Source organism: Amphiprion ocellaris, chromosome 3 (assembly GCF_022539595.1).
Source record: "Amphiprion ocellaris isolate individual 3 ecotype Okinawa chromosome 3, ASM2253959v1, whole genome shotgun sequence".
NCBI classification, from domain to species: Eukaryota; Metazoa; Chordata; class Actinopteri; family Pomacentridae; genus Amphiprion; species Amphiprion ocellaris.
Window position 1 is genome coordinate 7,294,790 of NC_072768.1, and position 23,547 is coordinate 7,318,336.

A 23,547-nucleotide genomic window follows, 5' to 3' on the forward strand; every position below is an offset into this window, starting at 1 on the left:
AAGTAATTACTGTCCATTAATAATCAAATCCACCAAAAAGGATAGTTAAAATTAAAAGATTAAATGATAGCACTCTCTGCTTTTTCATGGAAAGAAGAACAGTTCTATGCAGGGTGAGTTCACTAAGTCAACAGAAACACAGTGAACCAATACTCAAACACAGATAGTCACTGACACATATCTGACACATATCCATGGAGCACTCCTAGTCTTACTAGACAAATACACAACCTAGTAGGATGTGAATCCAGGATGAGTGAAGTCAAACAAACAAACCAACTTGTAACTTGAATTTAAATGTTAACTATCTCTCTAAAAGGTTGTACTTGAAATAGCGTATTACTTGCAGCTAAAAATGTTGTTTTCAACACCCATTTCTGGTTTCATTTTTGTTTTCCCTTGAAATGCCTTATAATCCTCCTTGTGGAAAGAACAATGCATTCTCCAACAGCTGGGATGTGTGATAAGCCACAAATCCAAAAACCAAAACAAAGCACACATCAAATCATACAGAAGCATGCACACGCATTTACCCCCAATGTGCAGTAAATACAATAATATGCTTCCTAACAGATCCACAAGTTCCATAAAGTAATCATACAACACACTGATTTCAATATTGCAAAGATTTTGCTACTAGGAAATACACACCATGCTTATTTTTTTTAATGTCAGATTGTAGGACTATTTAATTTGTAGCCCTAAAGCAAAGGCCTAAGTGTTCATATACACAGTAAACATTTGTCTCTATGAAGTTTCAACAAATACTATCAGAGCTGTATGACACATCAGTGAATTAAAATTTTTGTTTTTACACGATGTAAAAAACATGTTTAGCAAAATAAGGTCACTGATGAAAGGACATGACAGAAATATTGGCATTTTATTTTGAGAAAGGGACAACACAAATGTTGGTAAGTGTCACACAACTGTGCCTAATGTATTCCTTACAATGTTTACAATATATTAAAAAAGGGCAATAGCCTCGATAGTGGTGCTTTTCTTTTGTTGGCCTTACGCATTTAGCCCCTTTTACTGGGAAAAGGGGTGCAGCTAAAGTTCGCCAGTTAAGAAAAATAATCTAAATAGAGGAATACGCTAGCAGACTTGGCATGGATCTCTGCAAACGACACCTCAGGTAACAACCAACAAGTGTTTAACAGGTTGGGCAGCACTGTCGGAATCTGTGCCTTTAAATTCTGCCGCTGAGCAAAGGAGGAAGCCGTAACACTGAAGTACGCCTAACCTAAATAAGAAGTGAACTGAAAGAGAATCCCTGAGATAACAGCGCTGGAGGGACAGAGACAAAGAGGGGAGGCAGAGCAGAGAAGATGAAGCCAAACGCAGACAGCAAATAGAGGAGAAACAGAAAGACATAGAGAATATGGAGGGTGGGGAAATGGCATACTGAAAACAACTCAAAGGCACTATTTCATCGCATTTGTTTTCATTTTATCTGACAGGAAAGACATAAGAATGACTGCATGTACACAGTGTGCAAGTATGAAAAGTGTCAACTAGAAGCAAAGGAAGACACTGTGACCCAGAATGTTGCATGGTTTGGATGGAAGGCCTCCAGAACTAAACCAGAGCTTCACACTCCTCGCTGTCCCACATTTCCTCGCTCAGACCAGATGTTTAAGTGTCTGTTCTTAGGACCAGTTCACAGTGCACTAAAGTAAACTACATGCCACGTAGAGAAGACATTGTATTTAGCACATGGCCAAAGAAAGACTCAAGACAGCTCCTGTGCAACACTATCTCTTACTGTAGAAACTTCTTCTGTCTACTCATAGCATATTCATAGAACTAAGCCAAATAAAACTCAGCGAAGGGAACAACCAGCCACACAAGCCTTACAAATTGAAAGCTATATGGTTATGGATGGCTGAAACACGGCCACATACATATTGTATAACCAGCAATCTGCATGCTTCTCTCCGAGCGTACAACTAAGTAACATTTACATAAGAACACTGTCAGTTTGCCAACTTTCCCAGCAGAGAACCAAGACTGACTCATAGCAGGGGTTCAGGCCAGATCCTGCCCACTGATTTATGGTTGTGTCTCTGGCTAAATTAAATAAAACAAAAGGACGGGTGTGAATTAAGACTTCAGGCTAGAAGTAGCTGCTGTAACTGAGAATATAGCTGTGACTAGAAAGTGATGCAACACTGCTAAACAATAAGTAGCTCAGATTTTAACTGATTAGATTACATCTATTCAAAATAAACCACAAAAAAAACAAAGCATTGATACACCATATCACTACATATCTAGTTATCTAGAATGTTTACAGTCCAGACTGTGCTTTTAGAATTTTCACTTTTTAAATTTTATTTTTGTTCACCTTTACCTGCTCATCGTGTAACAAACTCTTACAGTTCTTTTGTCCTTAAGTTATCATTTTTCTTAAAGGGTAAATAGACCCAATTCTTCTCACTTAAATTGCATTTAAACACAAAAGGACGATAAAATGAAAAAAAAATCTGGAAAGACTCACAATACTTAGATACTAATATAAAGTATTGAGCATCATTTATACATATATCACTAATTCCAATGTGCTAACTGGTTATTGATTGCTTCTCTCACAGTGGAAGAACCGGTTATGTCACAAGTTTTGACTGATGTCTGTTTGACAAAGAACCTATAAATAAATGTGAAAACACATCGACTTTTTTCACATTAAAACACCTTCAAATGTCCAGCATCTTGTCGGTCGCCTCCTTCATTCACCCTCATCTCCATCCATGCATGGCCACTTAGCTTAATGAAGTCTTAGGCTGCAGCAGGTCACACATGGATCTGCTACGAAGGTGCACAAACATTTACACCCAAATATGAAGGCTGTGTGAATTTAGGGAGGAAATCTTTCAAAACAGCTGGTCATTCATCAAAGTCCTTCATGTTCTCCGGGATCTGAGACTATAATCCAAGTGGATAATGGAGGTTGATATTTAAAAATGTCCTTAGGCAGACAAAAACTGTTTGTTTTGTTAAGCCTGATAACACAGACAAACAGACCATAAACTTCCATCCACTTAGCACAGAAAAATCAGAAAGCTGAGACACAGGGACACGAAGCGAGCATTCCCTGTTCATAATAGCAGCAGATTAGACTTGACACAAACGGCATTAGCCTGGGGACACTTAAAATTAAGTGCACTCAGATGCCTTACAGACTAATTATTGCTCATCACATGCCCTCCTACCCTGGAGCCTGTTGTTTGTGCCATAAGGTTTAACTCTGACTTGGCACAATAAAACTGGTAAACAACTGTCCATCAAAATGGGACCAACAGTCAACGGCGCCGACATCGCTCCTGTAATGAGAATATCAAAAACAAATTATGAAGAATGGTGGTTATTTGGACAAACAAAATACTATAAAGCAAGGTAAACAAACTTAGCTGTAGAGGTATCTTGAGGGATATTTTTTCCCTGTGCAGCTTAAAGGACCACTTCACCAATTTTCAATGATCATTATAAAATGGGAAGTAAATCTCTGGCGTACATCTCACTTCCCTCAATGCTGCCTGCACAGACATCTGCCCGTTCATTTGCCAGACTCTACTTCAAGGTACAGACTGTACTTCCTCGTTTTAAGAGGCTCATCAACACAGAAACCGTGGTTAAGCCGGCCCAATAGCCGCGGCCTGGGGTGCGACCTTGGAACAAACAGGTCGCAAAGCATTCTGGTCAGATTTTCAAGAGACAGGGACAAACATGTCATTCTTCATTTGCTTTCTCTGATCACTGACCAACATTTATCACTATATAGATGACCTAAAATTTCTCTTCACACACTCCTAATACATGTGAGATGCATCTGAATTGTATCATCCTGGCAAGTATCGCTCATACAAAGGCCAATTATCACATTTTACATTTAAAATATTTTGCTGCAAACATCCTCTGTATAAACAAAATATTAGTCTTCTACGTAAAAAGTCCAACATTCTGCACACAATCAAAATATTAACCGCAGAAGTGAACTGTGGCTGTGGGAGGCCCTGATCACCAAGCTGCTCTTTCATCTTACACACCTGAAACACAATTGCAAAGCAGTCTTATCAGAATTATACTTATAGTCTGCAAGAAGAGGGAGGACAGGGTGTCTTAATACCTCTTTTATACAGAAGACATACATATCTCATGGTTCTACTAATCCTTACATTAGTAGGGAGTAAATCGGAGTGTCAGGTACCTCCATTCACTTGCTCTCTCAAGCTCGCCCACCTTTCTCTCTCCCTCCTGCAAGATAGTTAAATCAAATTTAAACATGAATATCATTTAATAAACTCTTCAACCCTAATAGAGACGCCTGTTCATTAAGCCTTCGTAGTACGCAATCAATTAACGACGGGAGAAAAGCTATCAGCCCAATGAGATCAGACTACGATTCACTTCACTGTGTTGATCTGCAGGGGGTAAATAAGATTCCTTTCTTTTCTCTGCATACTGCTTAACAATTTCCATATGGTAAACAGAGGGATATTTATGTTTCATATGACTTAGCCACAATTTTTAAAAATGCATGACATGTACAAAGATGTATAAAGTAATACATCTCTTTTTATGCTGCCTGCTTCAGAGTAAGAGACGTCCAACATGTAAAACAAGTGACACCATCACTTCACATCATGTCCCCAGTTTACTCAATGGTTTACACAACAGTTAACAAAACAGAAAAATAAAGACAGCTGTCCTGTATAGTAGACTTAGTGGGCAATGTTTACAAAAAAACACATGCTTGCTCCCATACCAGGAATCAGACACGAAGATCGATATCAATTTCTTCTATGTGCCTTCAGTACAAAGATCAGACCAAGACGTGTTTATCCGAGTACAAAAGAGCGGAAGCAGGGGGAAATGCTAGAAGCAGGGAGACACAAACACTGGAGGCAGGGTAAGTGCAGAAATAAAAGCTGCAGCAGTGATAGAAGAAGTTTCTACGAACATTTTGATTTTCGTTCTTGCGTGACACTTTGTCACTGTCCAGAAATACTGCACCCACATACTGTCCAAGGCACTATCTGGTAAATTTCACAGCTAAAGCCACCTCTGATATGCATGTGCTGGATGTTAGAGCCAATTTTGGATGGAGTATCACTTTAAGACTGAGATCAGATGATGGTCCCATGTCATGGAAAGCACCCATGTTCTGAAACCCAAGGTCTTGGAAAGGTTAACGCAGTGCTCACTTTCTTAGGGCTGCCTGGCATGGACAGCTACGGCTGAGTGTCGCAAGTTTCCGTTTAGTGTAAACTAACAGTGTCACTTTCTCCCCCCCACTAGACTACTTCATTAGGAAAACAGACACTACGGTCTCCTAAATACAACGCCGCCTCTATTCATTTTTCAAAGCAACAAGCAGCAACATTAGATCAAGTATTAACAGATTTGTCTCTAGGCAATGAAATGCCATGACATAAAAACATCCAGATGCCAAAAAATTAGAGCCAATCTGATTCGGTCTGCACAGAGCCTCATGATGACCCTCCAAAGGGGGCTTTGACGGGCTGATGATGTAACAAAGCCTCCCGGCAAACACCTCTTTCGTAATAAAACACTGCGTTGAAAGTATGTCAAAAAACCTACAACAGCCCCGTCGTAAACTCAACACAGATGCTGCAGCTTATCCCCTGAAACTGCAGATTAACAGTATTTGACATGGGGTGTGCACAGCGGCAATCATTTTCAGGAACTGGATGAAGTCTCAGTGAGAGTCATGCACCTCAGAAACAGTTTGAAAATAAACGCAGATTTGGACAAGGACATATGTGCTCGTGCCTCATAATTGTACTGTAGAAAATTAGCGAAACAAAATACACACATTATAAAGAGCATAACACAGACAGGAAGCATCTCAGTCTGAATGTCTGTGAATAAATTTGCATGGCTGCTTGTTTTCTAAAAACTACGAATTCCAAGTACACAAAACACGATAGTACCTTGAATTTCCACAAAGTAAAAACACAGATCCCTGAGTAAAACCGGCAGCTTTTACACAAGCAGCAGCTCTATACAATAAGTGAAAAATGTGTGAGAGGTGGATATTGATTGCAGGGGCGCAAGCTCACGGCAGCCTGTAAAAAGATGAGCGGTGGATATATAGTGGTAAACCGGCTCTATAAATACAGACACAAGCTAGCCAGCTACCCAGGAATGCAGTCTGTGGGTCAGGAGGTTAGCTGGAAACCCTAAATTTGTTTGTTTGTTTGTGTGTGTGGACACATTAAGCAAGGGACAAAGAAAAAGGAACTGTGCAGATAAACCTAAAGGTTGCTTTTCACTTTGAGTCAGATGGCTGAAAGTTTGGCTTTAAAACACATTCTAATAAGTAAACTGGCACAGGTTGTCGGAATTGGAATTGGGTAATCATGTCGACTAGTAGGAGACAAAACTGGGGATACGCCATTAAAAACGACTGTCCTTTTGGGGTTTTTATTAAGAAAATGACAACAGGAAAACTAAGGCGATTATAAGACACACAATGCACCAAACATTACTCTGCTAGAAAATCTCATAACAGAGAAATCCAATTTTGTCTTGTACATAAAATATTGTGACAAAGCATAATATGACTTCAGAAGTCTTAAAGAACCAAATGTCCGTCTTTGTCTTACTTTTGTAAAGAGAAAAAGGAAAGCTGCTTCCCCAGATTAATGTGGCACCAACACAAAAGACTACTGTTTACACACATTACAGGATGTAATAATCCTGGTGTCAATATGACGAACAGCTAAGGTCACAGCAAATAAAACTGGGCTGGAGGGGATTAGCACAGGTTTAGCAGCATTCCCAATAATGTAAATGTGACTTCTATAATATGGAATCCACACAAACAGTGCATGTATTTGGTTTTTGGCTTTAAATATCTTATTATGTGTGCATGGGATCATTCTGATCGGCTCTTTTTCTTCAGTTGGAGTCCAAAAGATCACCTTGAAAATTCAAGTGTTTGGATGAATGAGTATTTTCTATATGAAAACAATGATACTCTGTGACAAAGGGACCTGTTTGTAGATATAAAGGCCAGCTTACAGTTGTTTAATAACTTCGAAAAAATAATTTCTGTAAGACAAGGAAGGGGAAGGGAAACTTGGCACAATAGAAGCTGCTAACAGTGCATTTACTCTCAGGGGACAGAGAGACAGATTCAATATGGAGCAGTATTAGCCTAGATTCCCCCACTAGATGTCGGGGAAAGCTTTTATATCTCTGGGGAACTGGAATGGCAGTGAGCCACTTATCAACCCTTGAGTAGGACACTACCACTGTTAAGAGCACTTAGATTCAAACTAATAGTTTACAGAGGCTAGTATCATCTGTAAAATCCTCAAGGATAATAAAGAGTAGCTAAAAGTGTCACATTTTCAAATTCAAATGTTGGTCAACAGGTCATTTCTGGAGCACTTTTGTCTTCGTTCTTAGTAGATATTAATGATTAGACTGATTGGCTACAAAGAAGCGATGGTTTCCAGCATCACAGTCAGTATCTCCAACCCCTAGACCAGGAGTGTCAAACATGCGGCCCGTGGGCCAAAACCGGCCCACCAGAGGGTCTAATCCGGCCCACGGGATGAATTAGTAAAGTGTAAAAATTACAGAGAAGACATGAACTACAGATTGTAAATTTGTAAAATTACAAAATCAAAATAATCCCTAGACCATGACAAGTTGTTTTATATCATAAAGTAAAATACTACAATATTCATTGTTCTTTTATCATTTTGTCTCGTTTTGTAGTATTTTGTCTTGTTTTTGTCTTTTTTTGGTCTGAATTTGTCATTTGTCTCATGTTTTTGACAGTTTGTGTTTCCTTTTTGTCTCGCTTGTGTTTTTTTCTTATTTTTGTCATTTTGTGGGTTTTTTTCTCACCTGTGTTGTTTGTCTCTTTTTCTGTTCTTTTGTTTCTTGCTTTTGTCATTTTTCGTCTCGTTTGTGTCATTTGTGTAATTTTTTGTCTTGTTCTTATCATTTGTCCATTTTTTTGTCACTTTATTTCGTTTTTGTCATTTTGCATCTCATTTTTCTAATATTTTGTCTTGTTTTTGTTATTTTTTTCTGACTTTTGTCATTTTGATCATAAAGTAAAATATTATATTGTTCAGTTCCAGATACAATACAATACAATGACTTTATTAATCCTCGAAGAGAAATTCAATGCCTGTAACTAAATGTTTTGTATCTTTGTAGACACTCTGTGATCTGTAAGTTGTAATGTGTAAACGATAAACTGAAGCTTAATGTTGTTGAAATTGAATTTATTTTTCTTCAGAAACTTCAGGATGTTCGTGATGTTTTGCAAAAAAGATAATTCCTTAAATGTGGACATTTCCAGAATGCATCATTTTGCACTAAAACAAAAGGAAACATTAGGAATTGTTGTTATTTATAGGTTATTACGCTCTGATTTTACTGGTCTGGCCCACTTCAGATGAAATTGGGCTGAATGTGGCCCCTGAACTAAAATGACTTTAACATCCCTGCCCTAGTCCACCAGCATTACCCTGGCTGACTTCTTCAGAAGGAGCAGGTCTATAGTATGCAGTTGGACACGGCATTTTCTGAGTATCCCTCACAGCACAGCATGGAAGTTGGGACATCTGTTGCTGCATCGTCCTGCTAGAAAAAAACAATGATAAAAAAAACAGCACTAACCACCCACAGAAAGTGACTCAAACAGCTCTTCATATTCCCCACCAGCTCTTTCTCTTTCCTTCATTCACTACCACTCTATCCCCGTTTGTCATTCACGGCAGCGCAAAGCCACAGTTCCAGTTGATAGGCTTAGGGTCCAACACCATTAAATATCCCCGCCTGATTAGAGCAAGGTAGACCGTCACATGGCATGACCGGACCTTGGGTGTTAACAGATCAGCTCAGAAAAGCTCCCATCATTATTAAAGCTAAGTTGGATAAACTCTATTTGTTTGTTTAGTAATAGAGCCTTAGAGCACAGTCTGATGAAGGGCATTGGACGGATACTCTTTAGAGCAACACAGACTTATGTAAACAAAAATCAGATATGTCAATAGAAGGAGTGTTTGTTGTTAATGATTTCGTGACCCAATTCCAATGGCCACACAAAAATAATGACCTTCAAATGCTTGCTGTGTAACCACCTCTGCTATTGACACCACTCGCAGTCTGACATTTTGCAGTCATTCAATATCAGATCAATTTTTGCCCAAGGCAAGTCTGACAGAGAAGCATAATGCTGGATATTAGACCTTTATCATTCTGTGTAAGCCACTCCGACAGACAGATCGCAGAGGCACTAAGGCAACAAAGCAAATAAAGAATTTGCAGAGCTTTACCAGAAAAGGGAAAGTAGAGAAGAAGAGATGGACTGCTTGTGTCTTTCCTCGCTTCACTGTAATTTCCCAGATATCACCTAACATTTCACTTCTAGCGCTCTGGTAATCATTTCCTCCTGTGCACGCCTTCTCTTGAGATTTTCTTTTCCAGTATTTCGAGTGACACATTCCAGAAACCCTTTCAACTATTAACTAAAGTGCACTTGAGTGTTATTCTCATGTCTTTCAAAGCCCAACTCACTATAATATCACACGATTGGAGATAATGTCCTCTTCTATCTTTGTCTACACTGGAAATAGAGGCAGATGGATGAGGTGAAGTAGCACTGAAAAATCTCCACATTTAGTCACTGTCTCCCTGAGGTTTAAATGCCACAAGCACAAGTGGGCTAATAACAAAAATCGGATAATGATATGTTGGTCAATCATTCACATTTTAGGTTGTGTTTTATTAGTTATGACTTAGATATGCGGTGAGTACTACACACAGTTTTACAGTCGAAAAATAAACTTGTGGTTGATAAGCTATGTAATGAAGACTGTACTTCTTAACGTCTTTAAACATACTGTGTTTTCTACAGCAATTTCTTGGTTAAATAACAGCTGATGTACTCTAACCAAAATATCTACAATATGCCAGCATTGATCAGTTTAGCTGTCTAGCTCTAATCACAAGTCCCATATTTAATGTCTAACCAAAATAGCAAGTTAATAACAAAAAGGCCTCATCATGAGAAGAAAAATAGTTAATTCTGAAACAGAATATAATAAATATAAGTTTTACAGGGTTAATTTTGTAGTGCGATTTCTTGGTAATTGCCAGCTCGTGTGCACTGGCACTAAAATATCTGCAATATGCCAATATTGATCAATATGGCTCTTCAGCTATAATCACAAGTCCCACATTTAATTTCTAACCAATATCTCATGCTAATAAAAAGGCTTTGTCATGAGAAGAAAAACACTTCATTTTTAAATACAATAAAGTCAATTCAAGCTTTACAGGGGTCATTTTGTACTGCAGTTTCTTGGTAATTAACAGCGAATGTCCACCAAAATACCTGCAATATGCCAATATTGATCAATTTAGTTGTCTAGCTCTAGTCACAAGCAGTCATTACACAAAAACGGCTAGCCTAACTTAGAAAAATAAAAAGCTAATTATAGTTTCAGAGAAATTTCTACAGAAAAGCCTAACAGCAGTCACAACAAATGAACCCACAACACAAGGCTGCAGGTTTGGCATTGCACTAGCAAAAGTCCCACATTTCATTTCTAACCAAAATAGCATGTTAATAACAAAAAGGCTTTGTCATGAGAAGAAAAATAGTTAATTTTGAAATTGAATAAAAGCAATTCAAGCTTTACAGGGGTCATTTTGTACTGCAATTTCTAGGTAATTACCAGCTGGTGTGCACTGGCACCAAAATACCTGCAATATGACAATACTGATCAGTTTAGTTGTCTAGCTCTAATCACAAGCAGTCATTACACGACAAATAGTTAGCCTAATCTAGAAAAATAAAAAGCTAGAAATGCCTACTAGCAGTCACAACAACACAAGGCTGCAGGTTTGGCACTGCACTAGTAAAAGTGGACCATGCTAAATGTGTCTTGGCCTGCCCTGCATAAATGTGACATTTAAATGTCCACCGGCTACTCTGCTTTTAGTCAGCTGCAGTCCCACTCTGTATCCTTAAACTAAATGCAACACTTTGCACCGTGCATGCCATTACAATGACCATTACCAGGATGTTTGGAGCTCATTTAACCACTATTCCTCCGACGGCTGCTCTGCCACATGCGCTCTTATGCTGCTTTAAATTGGTCCAATTTAAAGCAGGTGATCGAATAAATAGGAGAGAACAAAACCAGAGGTACTTGCCCTTGCTTGTCAGTGCCATCCCAGGCATCGGCTAAAGGCTCACGGTTGCTATGCAAACGGGTGACAGCCGAGCAGCAGCCGCATGGGGCTCGGTCCGCTCCGCTAACGTGGATACGAGGGTTTACTTCGGGTGGCGAGCTAGTAACGTTAGCCAATGCCCAGCCAGACGGGGCGAAACCAAACGGATAACCTAACTACCGCCACCGAACCGAATTCCTCCAAATACAGCGACGCCAGGCTGCCTAAAAATACCGTGTGAATGCCGGTGGGGGAAAAGAAGCAAATTCTCCCGCATTCGGCGCTAACGGGAGCTCCGCTAGCTAGCAAGCACAAGTTAGCCCGTTAAAAACAGCCGTTAGTTGGGTAAATAGAAGTAACGTTCGCTAAAAATAGCAAGTTATCTGCTATGCTACGCTGTGTTGGCGTGGTGGAGTAAAGACAAACTCACTCTCTGTCGACCAGCGAGGCGCTCATATGGTAGTTCCACGGCTTCCTCTCCGGTCCAGCGTCATAGCACGGGGCTTGTGCGAGGAGACGGCGGGGTCGAGGGGGTACGTCGGACGGTGGAAGTCGGCTAGAGGAGGAGAAGTTGCTCGCTCCCCTTCAACATGGAGAGTCGGTGCGGAGCGGACTGGATCCTCCTGCTGCTGCTGCTGCTCCAACCGCGGGGGGGGGGGAGCTCTGGCGACACCTGTGGCCGCAGCACCGCACGACACCTGCTGCATGCTGCTGCACACACGCACCGTGGAGATCAAGGAGGTACGTGACCTACTCAGGAAAATATCATCATTATTATTATGCAATTTCACCATCACATAATGCGCATTTAAGCCCTTTGATCACTTGAACTGTAGTGCATTTGCCACACAATGCATGCTCGAATTACACTGGATTCCATGGTTTTGTTCTCAATGTAACGTGCAATATTTCATTTTAAAAATTTTGAAAAAATTTTGTGGTGAAATTGATTTTTTACTCCCCGTGCACCTGCAACCTGCACAAAAGCTTTATTCAGTTAACCTTAAGGCAGTTTAGGTCATAATTTAACCTTATTTTACCTCCAGTTGTTCTTGTTAAAGTTGACTTATTTGTTTTTCTATAACTCAGATGAACGTTTTTATCCTTTTACAAACTTTGCCTTTTAATAGTTTTATTGTCGATGTAATATGCAGGTATTTCTTTTTAATTTTTTTTACTTTTTTTCAGGTGCATATTCACGTGTGATATGTGATATTATCTTATCTTTTGATTTCTTCTTATCATTGTTAACCAAGCCTCATATTTGGCAATCACATCAAATCAGTGTGTGAAGTAATTATATCTTTCTCATAAATGTATTAAAATTAAATCAAAATGGATTAAACGAACAGTATTTTCAGAAAAGTACAGAGTAGATAAAAATTAATCAGTACAGTGCTTGGTCTGAGTCAACATTATCACACATTTTTATTATCACAGTGAACATGTAAAGCCCTACTGTTCAGAGGAAAACTTAAAACTCTTCATTCATGGTTTTAGCTCCACATTGTCCTAAACTTTTATGCTTAAATTGCTGAACCACTGTGCCTTTATGCTGTCTTGCTATGAACTGAATGTCCATCAGAGCTTTACTAAATGTCATTTAGCTGTATGAGAGTTGTAAAATGACCAAAACATGTTCATATGAAATCCACTCAGAGTCAGATTGTAACTTAAAGAAAGTCTAGGCAGCATATCTACATAGTTGTGTGGTTGTGTTTTTCCACTAAATAGGGCACACATCCTCATTTGTGTGGGTTTTTTTCTCCCTTTTTTGTCTTTTCAGAGACAAAAAATATCCCGGTGTAATCCATTATGGTGGATTTACATGTAAGGATTTGAGCTCATCATTAAATTTGGATCACCCAGTTATCTTTTGTCCTATTTTAATTTTGCATTTGCAGGTTGGATTCCCAGCTGGATTAACAGCTCTCTGTATACTTTTCTACTGCATCTCACTGCATAGGAAACTAGAAAGAGGCACTGAAATGCCAGATCTATTTTTATATCCAACTTGTGGATCTGAGAGACATGAAGCAAAGATGACGTGGAGATGTGGAGGGCAGAGATGGAGAAATATAGGGAGGAGGGGGCAGACTGCATAAGGCTTTAGAAATGGTAGACATATCGAAGCTGACATGTTGGCAGAATCTTATATTACCACCATGAGTGGAGATGATTGCCTTCAAAAACACGTCTGTATTGTGCAAAATCCCCCCGATGGTTGCCTTGTCGTGAGCTGTAAAAATTTTTGAAGTCTGTGTTAAAAAAAAAAAGAAGAAGCTTTTTCCTCATGGAGTAAAAAGAAAGTGAAATGTCATTATTTATTCATCTGATGGGGGTGCACTTAGCTACCTGCAAAACTCCAAAGTTGAATAATGCAGAGGTGTGCAGGCTCAGTCCTCCTCTGCAGCACGCAGCGCTGCATTGTTTTAGCACTTTACAGCTTCCCTTTGACTCAAGCCATTCAGAAGCTATTTGCATAATGAATTTATCAGTGTGAAAATGTAATAAAATGTAAAAAAAAAAAAAAAAACAAGATGCTAGAACAGGGGTGTGAAACATGCGGCCCATGGGCCAAAATCAGTCCGCCAGAAGGTCCAATTCGGCTCTCAATGTGTAAAAATTACAGAGAAGACATTAACTGCAGATTGTAAATTAGTAAAACTATAAATTTAAAATAATTTCTGGACCATGACAAGTTACTTTGATCAAAAAGTAAAATACTAGATTGGTCATTGTTCTTTTGTCATTTTGTGTCTCATTTTTGTAATGTTTTGCCTTATTTTTTTAGTCTGACTGTTGTCGTTTGTCTCATGTTTTTGTCGTTTTGATCATGAAGTATAATACTATATTGATACCTGTGACTTAATGTTTTGTGTCCTTGTAGATGCTCTGTGATCTATAAGTTGTAATGTGTAAATGATAAACTGAGGCGTAATTTTGTTGAAATTAATTTTTCTTATGAAATTTCAGGTTGTTCATAATGTTTTATAAAAAAGATAATTCCTTAAATGGGAACATTTTTGCACTAAAACAAAGGAAGGATTTGGAGTTGTGGTTATTTAAAGGTTATTATGCTGTGATTTTACTGGTCCGGCCCACTTGAGATCAAATTGGGCTGATTGTGGAACTTGAACTAAAAGGAGTTTGACTCCCCTGCGCTAGAATATTGTGATCAAAACTCACATTATATCGTAGGTATGACGGTTTAATCATATTGAAGCTGTAGGATTCTAGGAAAGAGGACACTGAGGCTGTCATGTAATAACATCTTTAATCCTGTTTCATTTGACAGATTGAAAGCTGTACACATTTTATTTCCTTGCTTCTTTTATATATTTGCATTGTACCAGCAAGCATCTTATAAAGCATGTCAACGACAACAAACTAAAACTTTACGACTGTTTAAAAGTAATATCTTTCATTTTTAAAAAGAAGTGCTCACTTAAAATCATTTGTATGACATATAATAAAAAATATAACATGGACTTAGAAATATCTACAGGCTAACTACATACATCAATCATTTTCAAAAAAAACAAAGTACCTGCCTCATGGAAAGTTCTGCCCTTTAGAAGCTGAGAATAAAGCTCGAGGTTCCCTGGAGATTGTTTTCTTTTTGTCACAGGAAATGTCCATAGATGGATCAGATATGTAGCAGGAAGTGACATAACTTTACAGTTTCTGTGAGGAATGTACGATGTAGAAAAGTCGGGCATTAACGACACAAAACAACGGATGCGACCTCTAAGTTTTACACACCGGTCCAGTATGGATTGTTTTTTTTTTTTTTAAATACCACAACTGCCAGTTTTCTTTGACTTCCTGAGGGGTGAAATGGCAAAAAATAAACTGTTTCACAAAGCACTGGCCAATCAACATCCCTGATAAAAACATGTCTATAGAGGACAGTGTAGAAGACAAATGCATCCAGTGCATTATTCACAATACAGTGCACAACAAATACAACAAACGTCATTAAAACACATTGCACAGTTCATTTAGGTGTAAGATATGCAATAAAAAGGCTACTTTTAAGGTTCCTGTAACAAGACAATGTCCCTATTTGTCTTTTTCAGGTTAAAACAAAAGCAGTGGAGTGCCACCTAGTGGTGTTAAAGCATACAAGTTGTTAAAAAGGCACATAGTGTACCAGCATTTGTTTTGTACAAGGCAATTCTGGAGGATCAAATAATTACACCTTTCTCTTTATCAAAAGTGTCTCTAATAATACATATACAGCATCCAACATACTTCCTGAGCCGAGAAATGTGGTCATCTGTGAGTCATATACAGTAGTAAAAGCAGAGAGATATCATAAAACGACAGAGCAATGGACAAAAATCTGCAATTATAGGAGAGAATCCAAGACAGAAGTTGACACATTTTTTTGGTCAGTGGTTATGTTCACTATTGCATCTCCACATACTCCATCATCAAACAACATCTTTAATGAATAAATATCACAAAATAAATCCAGAAAGTCAGAAGATTCTTAACAAAAGCGTGGCAGATATAAAAATAAATACGGCACAATCTTCCCTTTACAAATGTCTGCTCAGTTTCAGAAGAAGTGAACGACTTCCCGTGTCTATGCGTTGTGGTATCCATTTTTTGAATACCTTTTCTTTGGCTCCACGTTCTCATAAATGGAGAGCGCAGCGGTGTTTTGGTAGATCAGGTCCACGTTGGTGCCCGTCCTCGACCGGATCACGTCCAAGGCGCACTGGTTCAGGAACACGTACTGGTCCTGAAAGAATATAAGGTGCAAAAGTGCAGTGAGCTGCAGCGTTTTCTCAAACAACAAAAAAACCCCAGTGAGTGTTTTCTACCTCCGTCTGCACCATCAGGGGTCGATGCATGCGCAGGTCGTGTACGATGCCGAACACGTCCACGATGTTCTCCCTTTCAATCTGGAAGATGAGACGGTCGATAGCGATGAAGGTGCCTGTGCGCCCAACGCCAGCGCTGACAACACACACAAACAACATCAGATGGGTTTAATTTTGTCCTTTCTGAAGCAGTAAAATCCAACTGAAGGCAGAAGTGTGTGCATCTGTGTGTGCATCCTGTCAGACCTGCAGTGCACCACAGTGGGGGAGTGTCTGGAGTACTGGTTCATGTGCTCTCTGACCAAATGTCTGAAGCTGATGAGGAGCTCTGTGGTTTCTGGAACACCGTGATCCGGCCAAGCTGTGAAGTGGAAATGACGAATTGAACGAGTCTCTGCCGTTTTCACCTGCAGGACAAAAAGCACACCGGCTCAGAATAGCTGTGAATACCTGTATGAAGCACTCAAGACAAGCTAAGGTACACCCTGTGAAAAAATATAGTTTTCATTTTTTTTTTTTTTTTAAATGTACCATTATCGATTTTGTATTAACATGTTTACATTTTACATGTTGACCATAAAAAATTAATTTTAAAAAATCTGTAATTTGTTCTTTTACTGTCTAAATCAGCAAAAAAAATCTATGATTATTTTAGATATTTGCCATTATCTGAAAGAAAACTGTATATATTAAGAATTGAAAAATGTTAAGTAATTTATAAATGTGTTTTTAATTTTTTTCCAGTTTTGTTAAATTATAGATAATAATTAGATTAGACAAAAAAGTATGAAAATATATGTTAACTATAAAAAAGACACCAACATTGTAAATAATAACATCTGTACCAAAAATCTATATTTTAACAGATGTTAACTTGTTCTTTTACAATGTTTGGCTGTAAAAGGGCATGATTTTTACTATATTTAAATCAACATAATTTTCTGATATTTGCATTATTTTCAGCTGAATTTTTTTTTTAGTCTTTGAACATTACAGTATTCTGCCATTTTTTAATGTAGTTTTTTCCCCCCTATTTTGTCTGTCTATCTGTCTGTCTATCTATCTATCTAATTCTATATCTATCTCTGAAGGCCACAGCATCCCATTCACATCACAAATATATTGATCAAATCATTCTCTCATGCTCTATGGATGGGAGTGTTGTCATCCAAGAAGAGATCACTCCTATCAGGATAAAAATGGGCCATCACAGGATAAAGGAGATCACTCAGGACAACTTTGTATTGATTTGCAGGGAGTCTATAATTTAAGGGAACACTGTAGAAGTCAAGGGTTCAGGTTTTTCCTTTAATTTGTCACCCATCCATCTATACTACAAACATACAGGTCATGGGTATTTTCAGTGCTGTATTACTTCCACACATTTATTTCAACATTGGCAAGTGCTGTTACAGCTATAGGATATCCATTCTAAACTGAAGGATTTAAGTAAGCTGGGATGTGTTTTACCCTCCAAACAGTCGACTTTTTAACATCTTCACACCTACATTTTTAATGTCGAAGTCTCTGATGGTCCAGTCTTCCAGTGGTATTTCAGAGGTTGTTTTCACAGTGATGTTTTCAAAGTGCTTGGTGCCAGAACTCCAGTACTGCTCACATTTCACCTGCAGGAAGAAGACAACATTTCAGCTGCAACAAACAGTAAGAATTCATAAAATATTATATTCATAGTACAGGTGATATAATAACATGCAAAGATGCTTTTGGAGTACTTTCAAATTTTTGTTGAATAAGCCAATTTAGTAACAACCACCTTCTAATAGGCTAAACAATAATAAAATGACCTTATTCAAAGCTTGTTTTGATTCTGTTATTCTTATTAAGTTTAGATAATCATGACATATTTCTTTTTATATGCGGCCATGTTGATTTTAGGCCTGAAAACAGCAAAAGATGTCAACTATGTTACAAAAAGTCCTGCTATTCTATATTGACCCTGCTAGCTGTGGTGTCTCTACTCACTCGTCCCTGTTCATTGCAGCGCGTCAACATGACCAAAGTCTGCACATTCTTCTCCCAGATCATCCTCCAGAACTCGTTGACTGTGGTGGGCAAAGGACCCTGAGCTGCAATAAACTCCTTCCTGGAGAGGTAACCCTGTCAAATAAAACACCGGCCCAGCCACAGAAAACAGTCGCCCAGTTCACTTTATATAAGAGATACTCGAACATTGAACGTAGATGAAACCGTTTAAATGGCCTTTAAGCAATGGAACAAGCAGTTATCAGCAATTTTCTTGACAGTGATGCGATGATGGAGGCGGAGAGCAGCTGTAAAGGCTGTCAGTACGCACCGGCATGTAGTTAGCATTGATGTAGTCATCATATGGGCTTCCATGGATAATAGAGAGTTTCACCCTAGAGGAGTCATCTGGGAGGCGAACAAGAGGGTAAATGAAATGTTACAGCTGCAAATACACAAATGTGGAAGAGTTGGGAATATTCTGCAGATGATGTATGATAAGATCTGTGATAACTTTAGCGTAGCTGGCCAAGCGAAAACAGGAGAATGGTAGTGGGTATTGTATGACAGGTGATGAAGTAGTTTGAGGAGTGTTATTGGTGAAAGCAGCAGAGGTGGATTTGTTAAAGTGACTCACAGGGAAGCACGTTGTTGTAGCGGTTCTTGGGCTTGTTATCCAAAGTCAGCGCTTGTATTTTTGCCTGAGATGTACCAACAATCTTCAGGTCCTTTAAAATGAACGGAGAACAGAGTGATTTGATTGGTGATTGGACGTCCACATGTGCAGGACAAATGACAGTAACATTAATTATTTTACAATTTACTGCAGTTCCACTACTTGTCCTGCAAAACTGTACCAGTCCTCATTTATTTCTTTGTATTACTTAGTGCCTGGCATGTCTGACAAACATCAGCACAAATTACTTACAACTTTGTCAACTACGGTATTATTTTTTTCTGCAATTTGATAACTATTTGAGTACTAATTGTCTGTTTTGAGTAGATTTGATGTTTCACCTCAAATTCTTCTGCAAAGCCACAGTTGGAGTCTGCCTTCTGCTTCTTGTAGTACGCCTCATAGTCCTCCACCCTCACCTGCACACTTCTGCTCAAACGGAGTTCACACATGAGCGGTGAGTTTTGTTCAGGAAACCACATTATTCAACCTTTATGATTTAAAGAATTTATACTTACACTTTGGCTCTGGAAAAACAAAGAGGAAAGAGCAACAATTACAGAAGCAGTTGTTGAGTATTTACTTTAAATGTATAATAAGTTCTAAATGAAAACCTTACCTCATGGACTGGATCTGGATGTCTGAAGTTTCTTTCTTGGATACCCTGCAGGACAGTAAATATACAGTGAGTTTAGCGTTTGTTCTCACAGACACTGATTTAATATTAATTTTTAGCAACGATGACAGTGACAGACCTCTTCCAGTAGATGATGAAGCCGATGAGGACGAAGAAGAGAATGCAGAAAATTCCCAGAGTTGCTCCGACAGCGATGCCAATCACAGCTAACATGTAAAGACAAAGACATCAGTCGCTATGAAGTGCTCACAGTATAGTGAGCACTTCATAGCGACTTAAAAATAAATAAATAAAACAGTTTGATTCTTAAAATGGTACCTGGGTCAATTGGGAGTTCACCAACAGAACAGAAGTCTGTTATTGAGACCAGCGAGTTGCTGATATCCACAAGGTCTTGTTGTAATTCCAGAGCAGTGAATATTGCAATGGCATATCTGTGGGTTAAGAGATTTAAAATTATTTTGTGTATACTCATATCTTACAGTAGACTTGTGTTTTTTTAATCATAATCTCTGTCAGTGATTATCTTAAAGACACTAATGCTGCAATATTTGTATAGATGGTCATTCACTTCGGTGTCAAATTATTCTAAACTGTATCCCCTTTGAATAATGACATTACTTCTACACTGAACAGTAGTGAAATTTAGACATACAAATGCAATATAATCTGTGAAAACTAAATTATTAAAATAAATAAACATGCAGTGACTGAAAATGTAATAAAAATGTCTAAATTCTGAGCTCATATGTGCAAATTCTGCAACAGTCCTATGTGTTATTGTTGCGTACTATCAGCCACTGTTTTATACACGGTTTGGTTTGTGTTCTTACTGGTATTTTCCATTGACATTCAGAGCACCGTTTCTGTAGCCGTTCCATTTGGATCCATCTCCTATGACTATAAGGTCCTCATTACTTTGCAGTCTGGCAGTGTTGTTTATGGCTGTTGCCAGGTACACTGGCGTCTTCTCATCTTTCCACTCATCGTAAGTTTTTCCCAAATACTCCTTCAAATCAGCGTTATCTGGAAAGATGGGAATTACCAAAAACTGTAATTGGCTTTTAAAAAAATGTATTTTTTTAAAACCTGAATATTATAACTATGTAAAACAAATATTTTAAATCAAACTAAAGTGTTTGTGACAACAGACAGATAATAGTCAGTTTGACACAAATAGATGACAACAGCACAATCTGATTACTGATCCTTGACGTTAAGAAATGAAAAAGAAACGAAAAGAAAGGAAACCCACCAGGAGCACTGCTTGTCACCAGCACTCCAATATATTTAATCGGTCCATTAGAGTTGACCAGCATGCTGGGATCTATTTTAAAGGAGAACCTGTCATGTTCTTTTGTCACCTCTAGTGGCTCACAGCTGTTTGGCCTGGGCGGATCTTTGAAGAACAAAATAAAAGAAATAATATTACATTTTAAGAAGTACTACCACAAAATTGAAAAACTATAAAGAAAATGAAGTAACTTTCATTTATTGGATCAAATACAGTTAGATAATATTAACTGGATATCAATCAATACAAATAAATACAAACTAAATCAGCATCTGAAATGAAACGGTGCCTTTCAGCAGCCCAGAAAACAGTTTATCTTAGTAGGTTACTGTATGTTTGAGCAAAAAGTCTGCACACTGTTATCCCTACATTCTACATTTATGTTCATAAAGTCCACAGAGTTCTTTGTCTTACTTGTGATGCCCGTTTTGCAGGATACAGTCACAGGTTTGCTGGGTTCTCCACAGCTCTGGGTCTCCACAGTCAGGTTATATCCAGTATTGTGACGAAGGTTGGAAACGGTATGATTACAGCAGGTGCCGTTCATGTGGATGATCTCTCCGTCATTTACTTGGATTTGGAAGCCAGAGTTCTGGCCATTGGGTTTGGTCCAGTGCAGGATGACTTCTGCATTTGCTGTGTTTGGGCCTATACATGTTAAATCTATTACTGGGCCGGCCTCTATGGGATGAAACAGGAACAAATGTCAGGAAAAGTACAACATTTACAACTAAAACCTGAATGTGTTAAAAGTTATGTTAAAGCATCTTGACAGTCGTCTGATTGCTTCAAAAACTGTGTGCGGTTGTCAGCAATGTGCAGGAAAAATGACTCTCTTTCCTCTTATTAAGGTATTTCCTTGCAGCTGTTAGTTGAAGACATCACAGAATAACATTGCCCAACGTTGCATCCGTCAAGTACAGTCACTTTAAATCAAGTTGTAGAAGCTATAGATCACCTCAGATTATCACCTCTGACCCCTGCTCCTATCTGCTTCTCCTAAACTGAGTCTGGGAGCTCATTCAAGCCTTCTCTGTCCCTAATCTGACGCTGAGAATAGGCAGATGCTGCAAAAGAAGATACATGAGCGACAACTGCTGTAGAAAAACATGGCTTGGTTAAGATGAGATACTGTCTAGTTGACGTTCATGAGCAGACAAGTTGTCTGCATATTGGGTCGTAATCTAAATATTGCATTCCTCCCAATTCAATATAACCCCAAAGTTGAAGAGAATCCTCAGAATTGATGCTGCCAGTGCTCACATCACTGTGTTGCTTGTTATATCACTTCTCCTGATATCAGTAAACTTTATTCTCAACATAAGCCACCGTCATTCATCTCTCGACATCGCAGAATTCCTGAACAAGCAACATAAACTCATTTAAGTGTGTAGACCAGGGGTGTCAAACATGCAGCCCGCAGGCCAAAACCGGCCCTCCAGAGGGTCCAGTCTGGCCCGCGGGATGACTTTGCAAAATGTAAAAATTATAGAGAGGGCATTTACTGCAAATTGTAAATTTGTAAAACTATAAAATAATTTCTAGACCATGACAAGTTGTTTTCATCATAAAGTAAAATACTAGATTGCTCATTGTTCTTTTGTCATTTTGTGTCTCATTTTTGTAATATTTTGTCTTGTTTTTGTAGTTTTTTTTGGTCTGACTCTTTTCTTTTTTGTCGTTTGTCTCACGTTTTTGTCGTTTTGTTTCTCGTTTTGTCGTTTTGTTCCTCATTTTTGTCGTTTTGTGTTTTGTTTTTGTCACGCTTGTGTTGTTAGTCTACGTTTTTGTTGTTTTGTTTCTCGCTTTTGTAATTTTTGGTCTTGTTTGTATCATTTGTATAATTTTTTTTGTCTCGTTTTTGTTGCTTGTCTGATTTTTCGTCATTATGTGTTTCGTTTTTGTCAGTTTACATCTGATTTTTGTAATATTTTTCTTGCTTTTGTTGTTTTTTTTTTGTCTTTTTTTGTCTGATTTTTGTCATTTTGATCACTAAGTAAAATCCTCTATGGTTCAGTTCCAGATACCTGTGACTAAATGTTTTGTTCCTTTGTAGAAACACTGTGATCTGGAAGCTGTAATATGTAAATGATAAACTGAGGCATAATGTTGCTGAAATTGAACTTATTTTCCTTAAGAAATTTCAGGTTGTTCATGATGTTTTGTAAAAAAGATAATTCCTAAAATGTGAACATTTTCAGAACATACTTTTTTGCACTAAAACAAAGGAAAAAATTGGAGTTGTGGTGATTTATAGGTTATTATGTTCTGATTTTACTGGTCTGGCCCACTTGAGATCAAATTGGGCTGAATGTGGAACCTGAACTAAAATGAGCTTGACACCCCTGGTTTAGAGGATTCACTTGTTGTTCAATTAAAAAACATATTACATATTGTTTTAAATAGAAGATATTAGGAAATCTTCAGCTCACATCCCAAAACCACAAAGTAAAACTTATTTCAACCTAAAGAATAAGCTTCCTTTAACATTTTTCATATGATCACATACGAACAATGAACTTGAGTGCAAATGTTTGATAGAACTGAATGTATATGGAATGAATTAGGTTGTTATGATCATACTTGTGCATGTGGAAATCGTTGCTGGAGCACCCGACGTTCCATCAGAGGTCTCAGTGGTGACGCTAATGTCATAGCTGCTACCAGGATCCAGGTTGTTGATGGTAACCTCAGTTTGCTGAACTATAGTGCTGTTACTGTTGGACCCGTCTGATCTCTGCCAGGTCACATTGTAACGATAGCTCTCCTTGTATTCGCCAGGTCTGGTCCAACTGACTGTTATGTTCACCTCCCCTGCAGTCACTTCAAGACGCTGCGCACTCAGTGGTCCTGGTTGTTGGAAAGAAAAAGAGATATAAAATATTAATCC

General features: G+C 38.3%; 2 protein-coding genes across 7 annotated transcripts in view; both read right to left on the reverse strand.

Annotated features, from left to right (window-relative positions):
• Positions 1-11,881, reverse strand: part of osbpl5 (oxysterol binding protein-like 5) — a 49,350-nt gene extending 37,469 nt beyond the window's left edge. For 2 of the 3 annotated variants that reach the window (XM_055009003.1, XM_055009000.1), the window contains exon 1: positions 11,663-11,881. The gene's annotated coding sequence lies outside the window, so the exon portion shown is untranslated. Of the gene's footprint in view, positions 1-11,214; positions 11,234-11,662 lie in introns of those variants that run through there. The other variant, XM_055009001.1, reaches the window with a different exon arrangement.
• A 2,609-nt stretch (positions 11,882-14,490) lies between these two features.
• Positions 14,491-23,547, reverse strand: part of ptprja (protein tyrosine phosphatase receptor type Ja) — a 45,759-nt gene continuing 36,702 nt past the window's right edge. For 2 of the 4 annotated variants that reach the window (XR_008601133.1, XR_008601134.1), the window contains exons 20-28: positions 23,241-23,507; positions 21,072-21,338; positions 20,619-20,762; positions 20,197-20,389; positions 19,682-19,797; positions 19,482-19,569; positions 19,068-19,390; positions 18,688-18,778; positions 18,137-18,185 (exon numbers count right to left, since the gene is read on the reverse strand). Coding sequence is in view for 1 of the 4 variants with exons in the window: in XM_055008998.1 (XP_054864973.1) it covers positions 15,827-15,985; positions 16,068-16,203; positions 16,314-16,474; positions 17,576-17,692; positions 18,051-18,185; positions 18,382-18,458; positions 18,688-18,778; positions 19,068-19,155; positions 19,245-19,253; positions 19,346-19,390; positions 19,482-19,569; positions 19,682-19,797; positions 20,197-20,389; positions 20,619-20,762; positions 21,072-21,338; positions 23,241-23,507 (2,093 nt within the window). In the remaining 3 variants the exon portion in view is untranslated. Of the gene's footprint in view, positions 15,986-16,067; positions 16,204-16,313; positions 16,475-17,575; positions 17,693-18,050; positions 18,186-18,381; positions 18,459-18,687; positions 18,779-19,067; positions 19,391-19,481; positions 19,570-19,681; positions 19,798-20,196; positions 20,390-20,618; positions 20,763-21,071; positions 21,339-23,240; positions 23,508-23,547 lie in introns of those variants that run through there. The other 2 variants (XM_055008998.1, XR_008601132.1) reach the window with 2 other exon arrangements.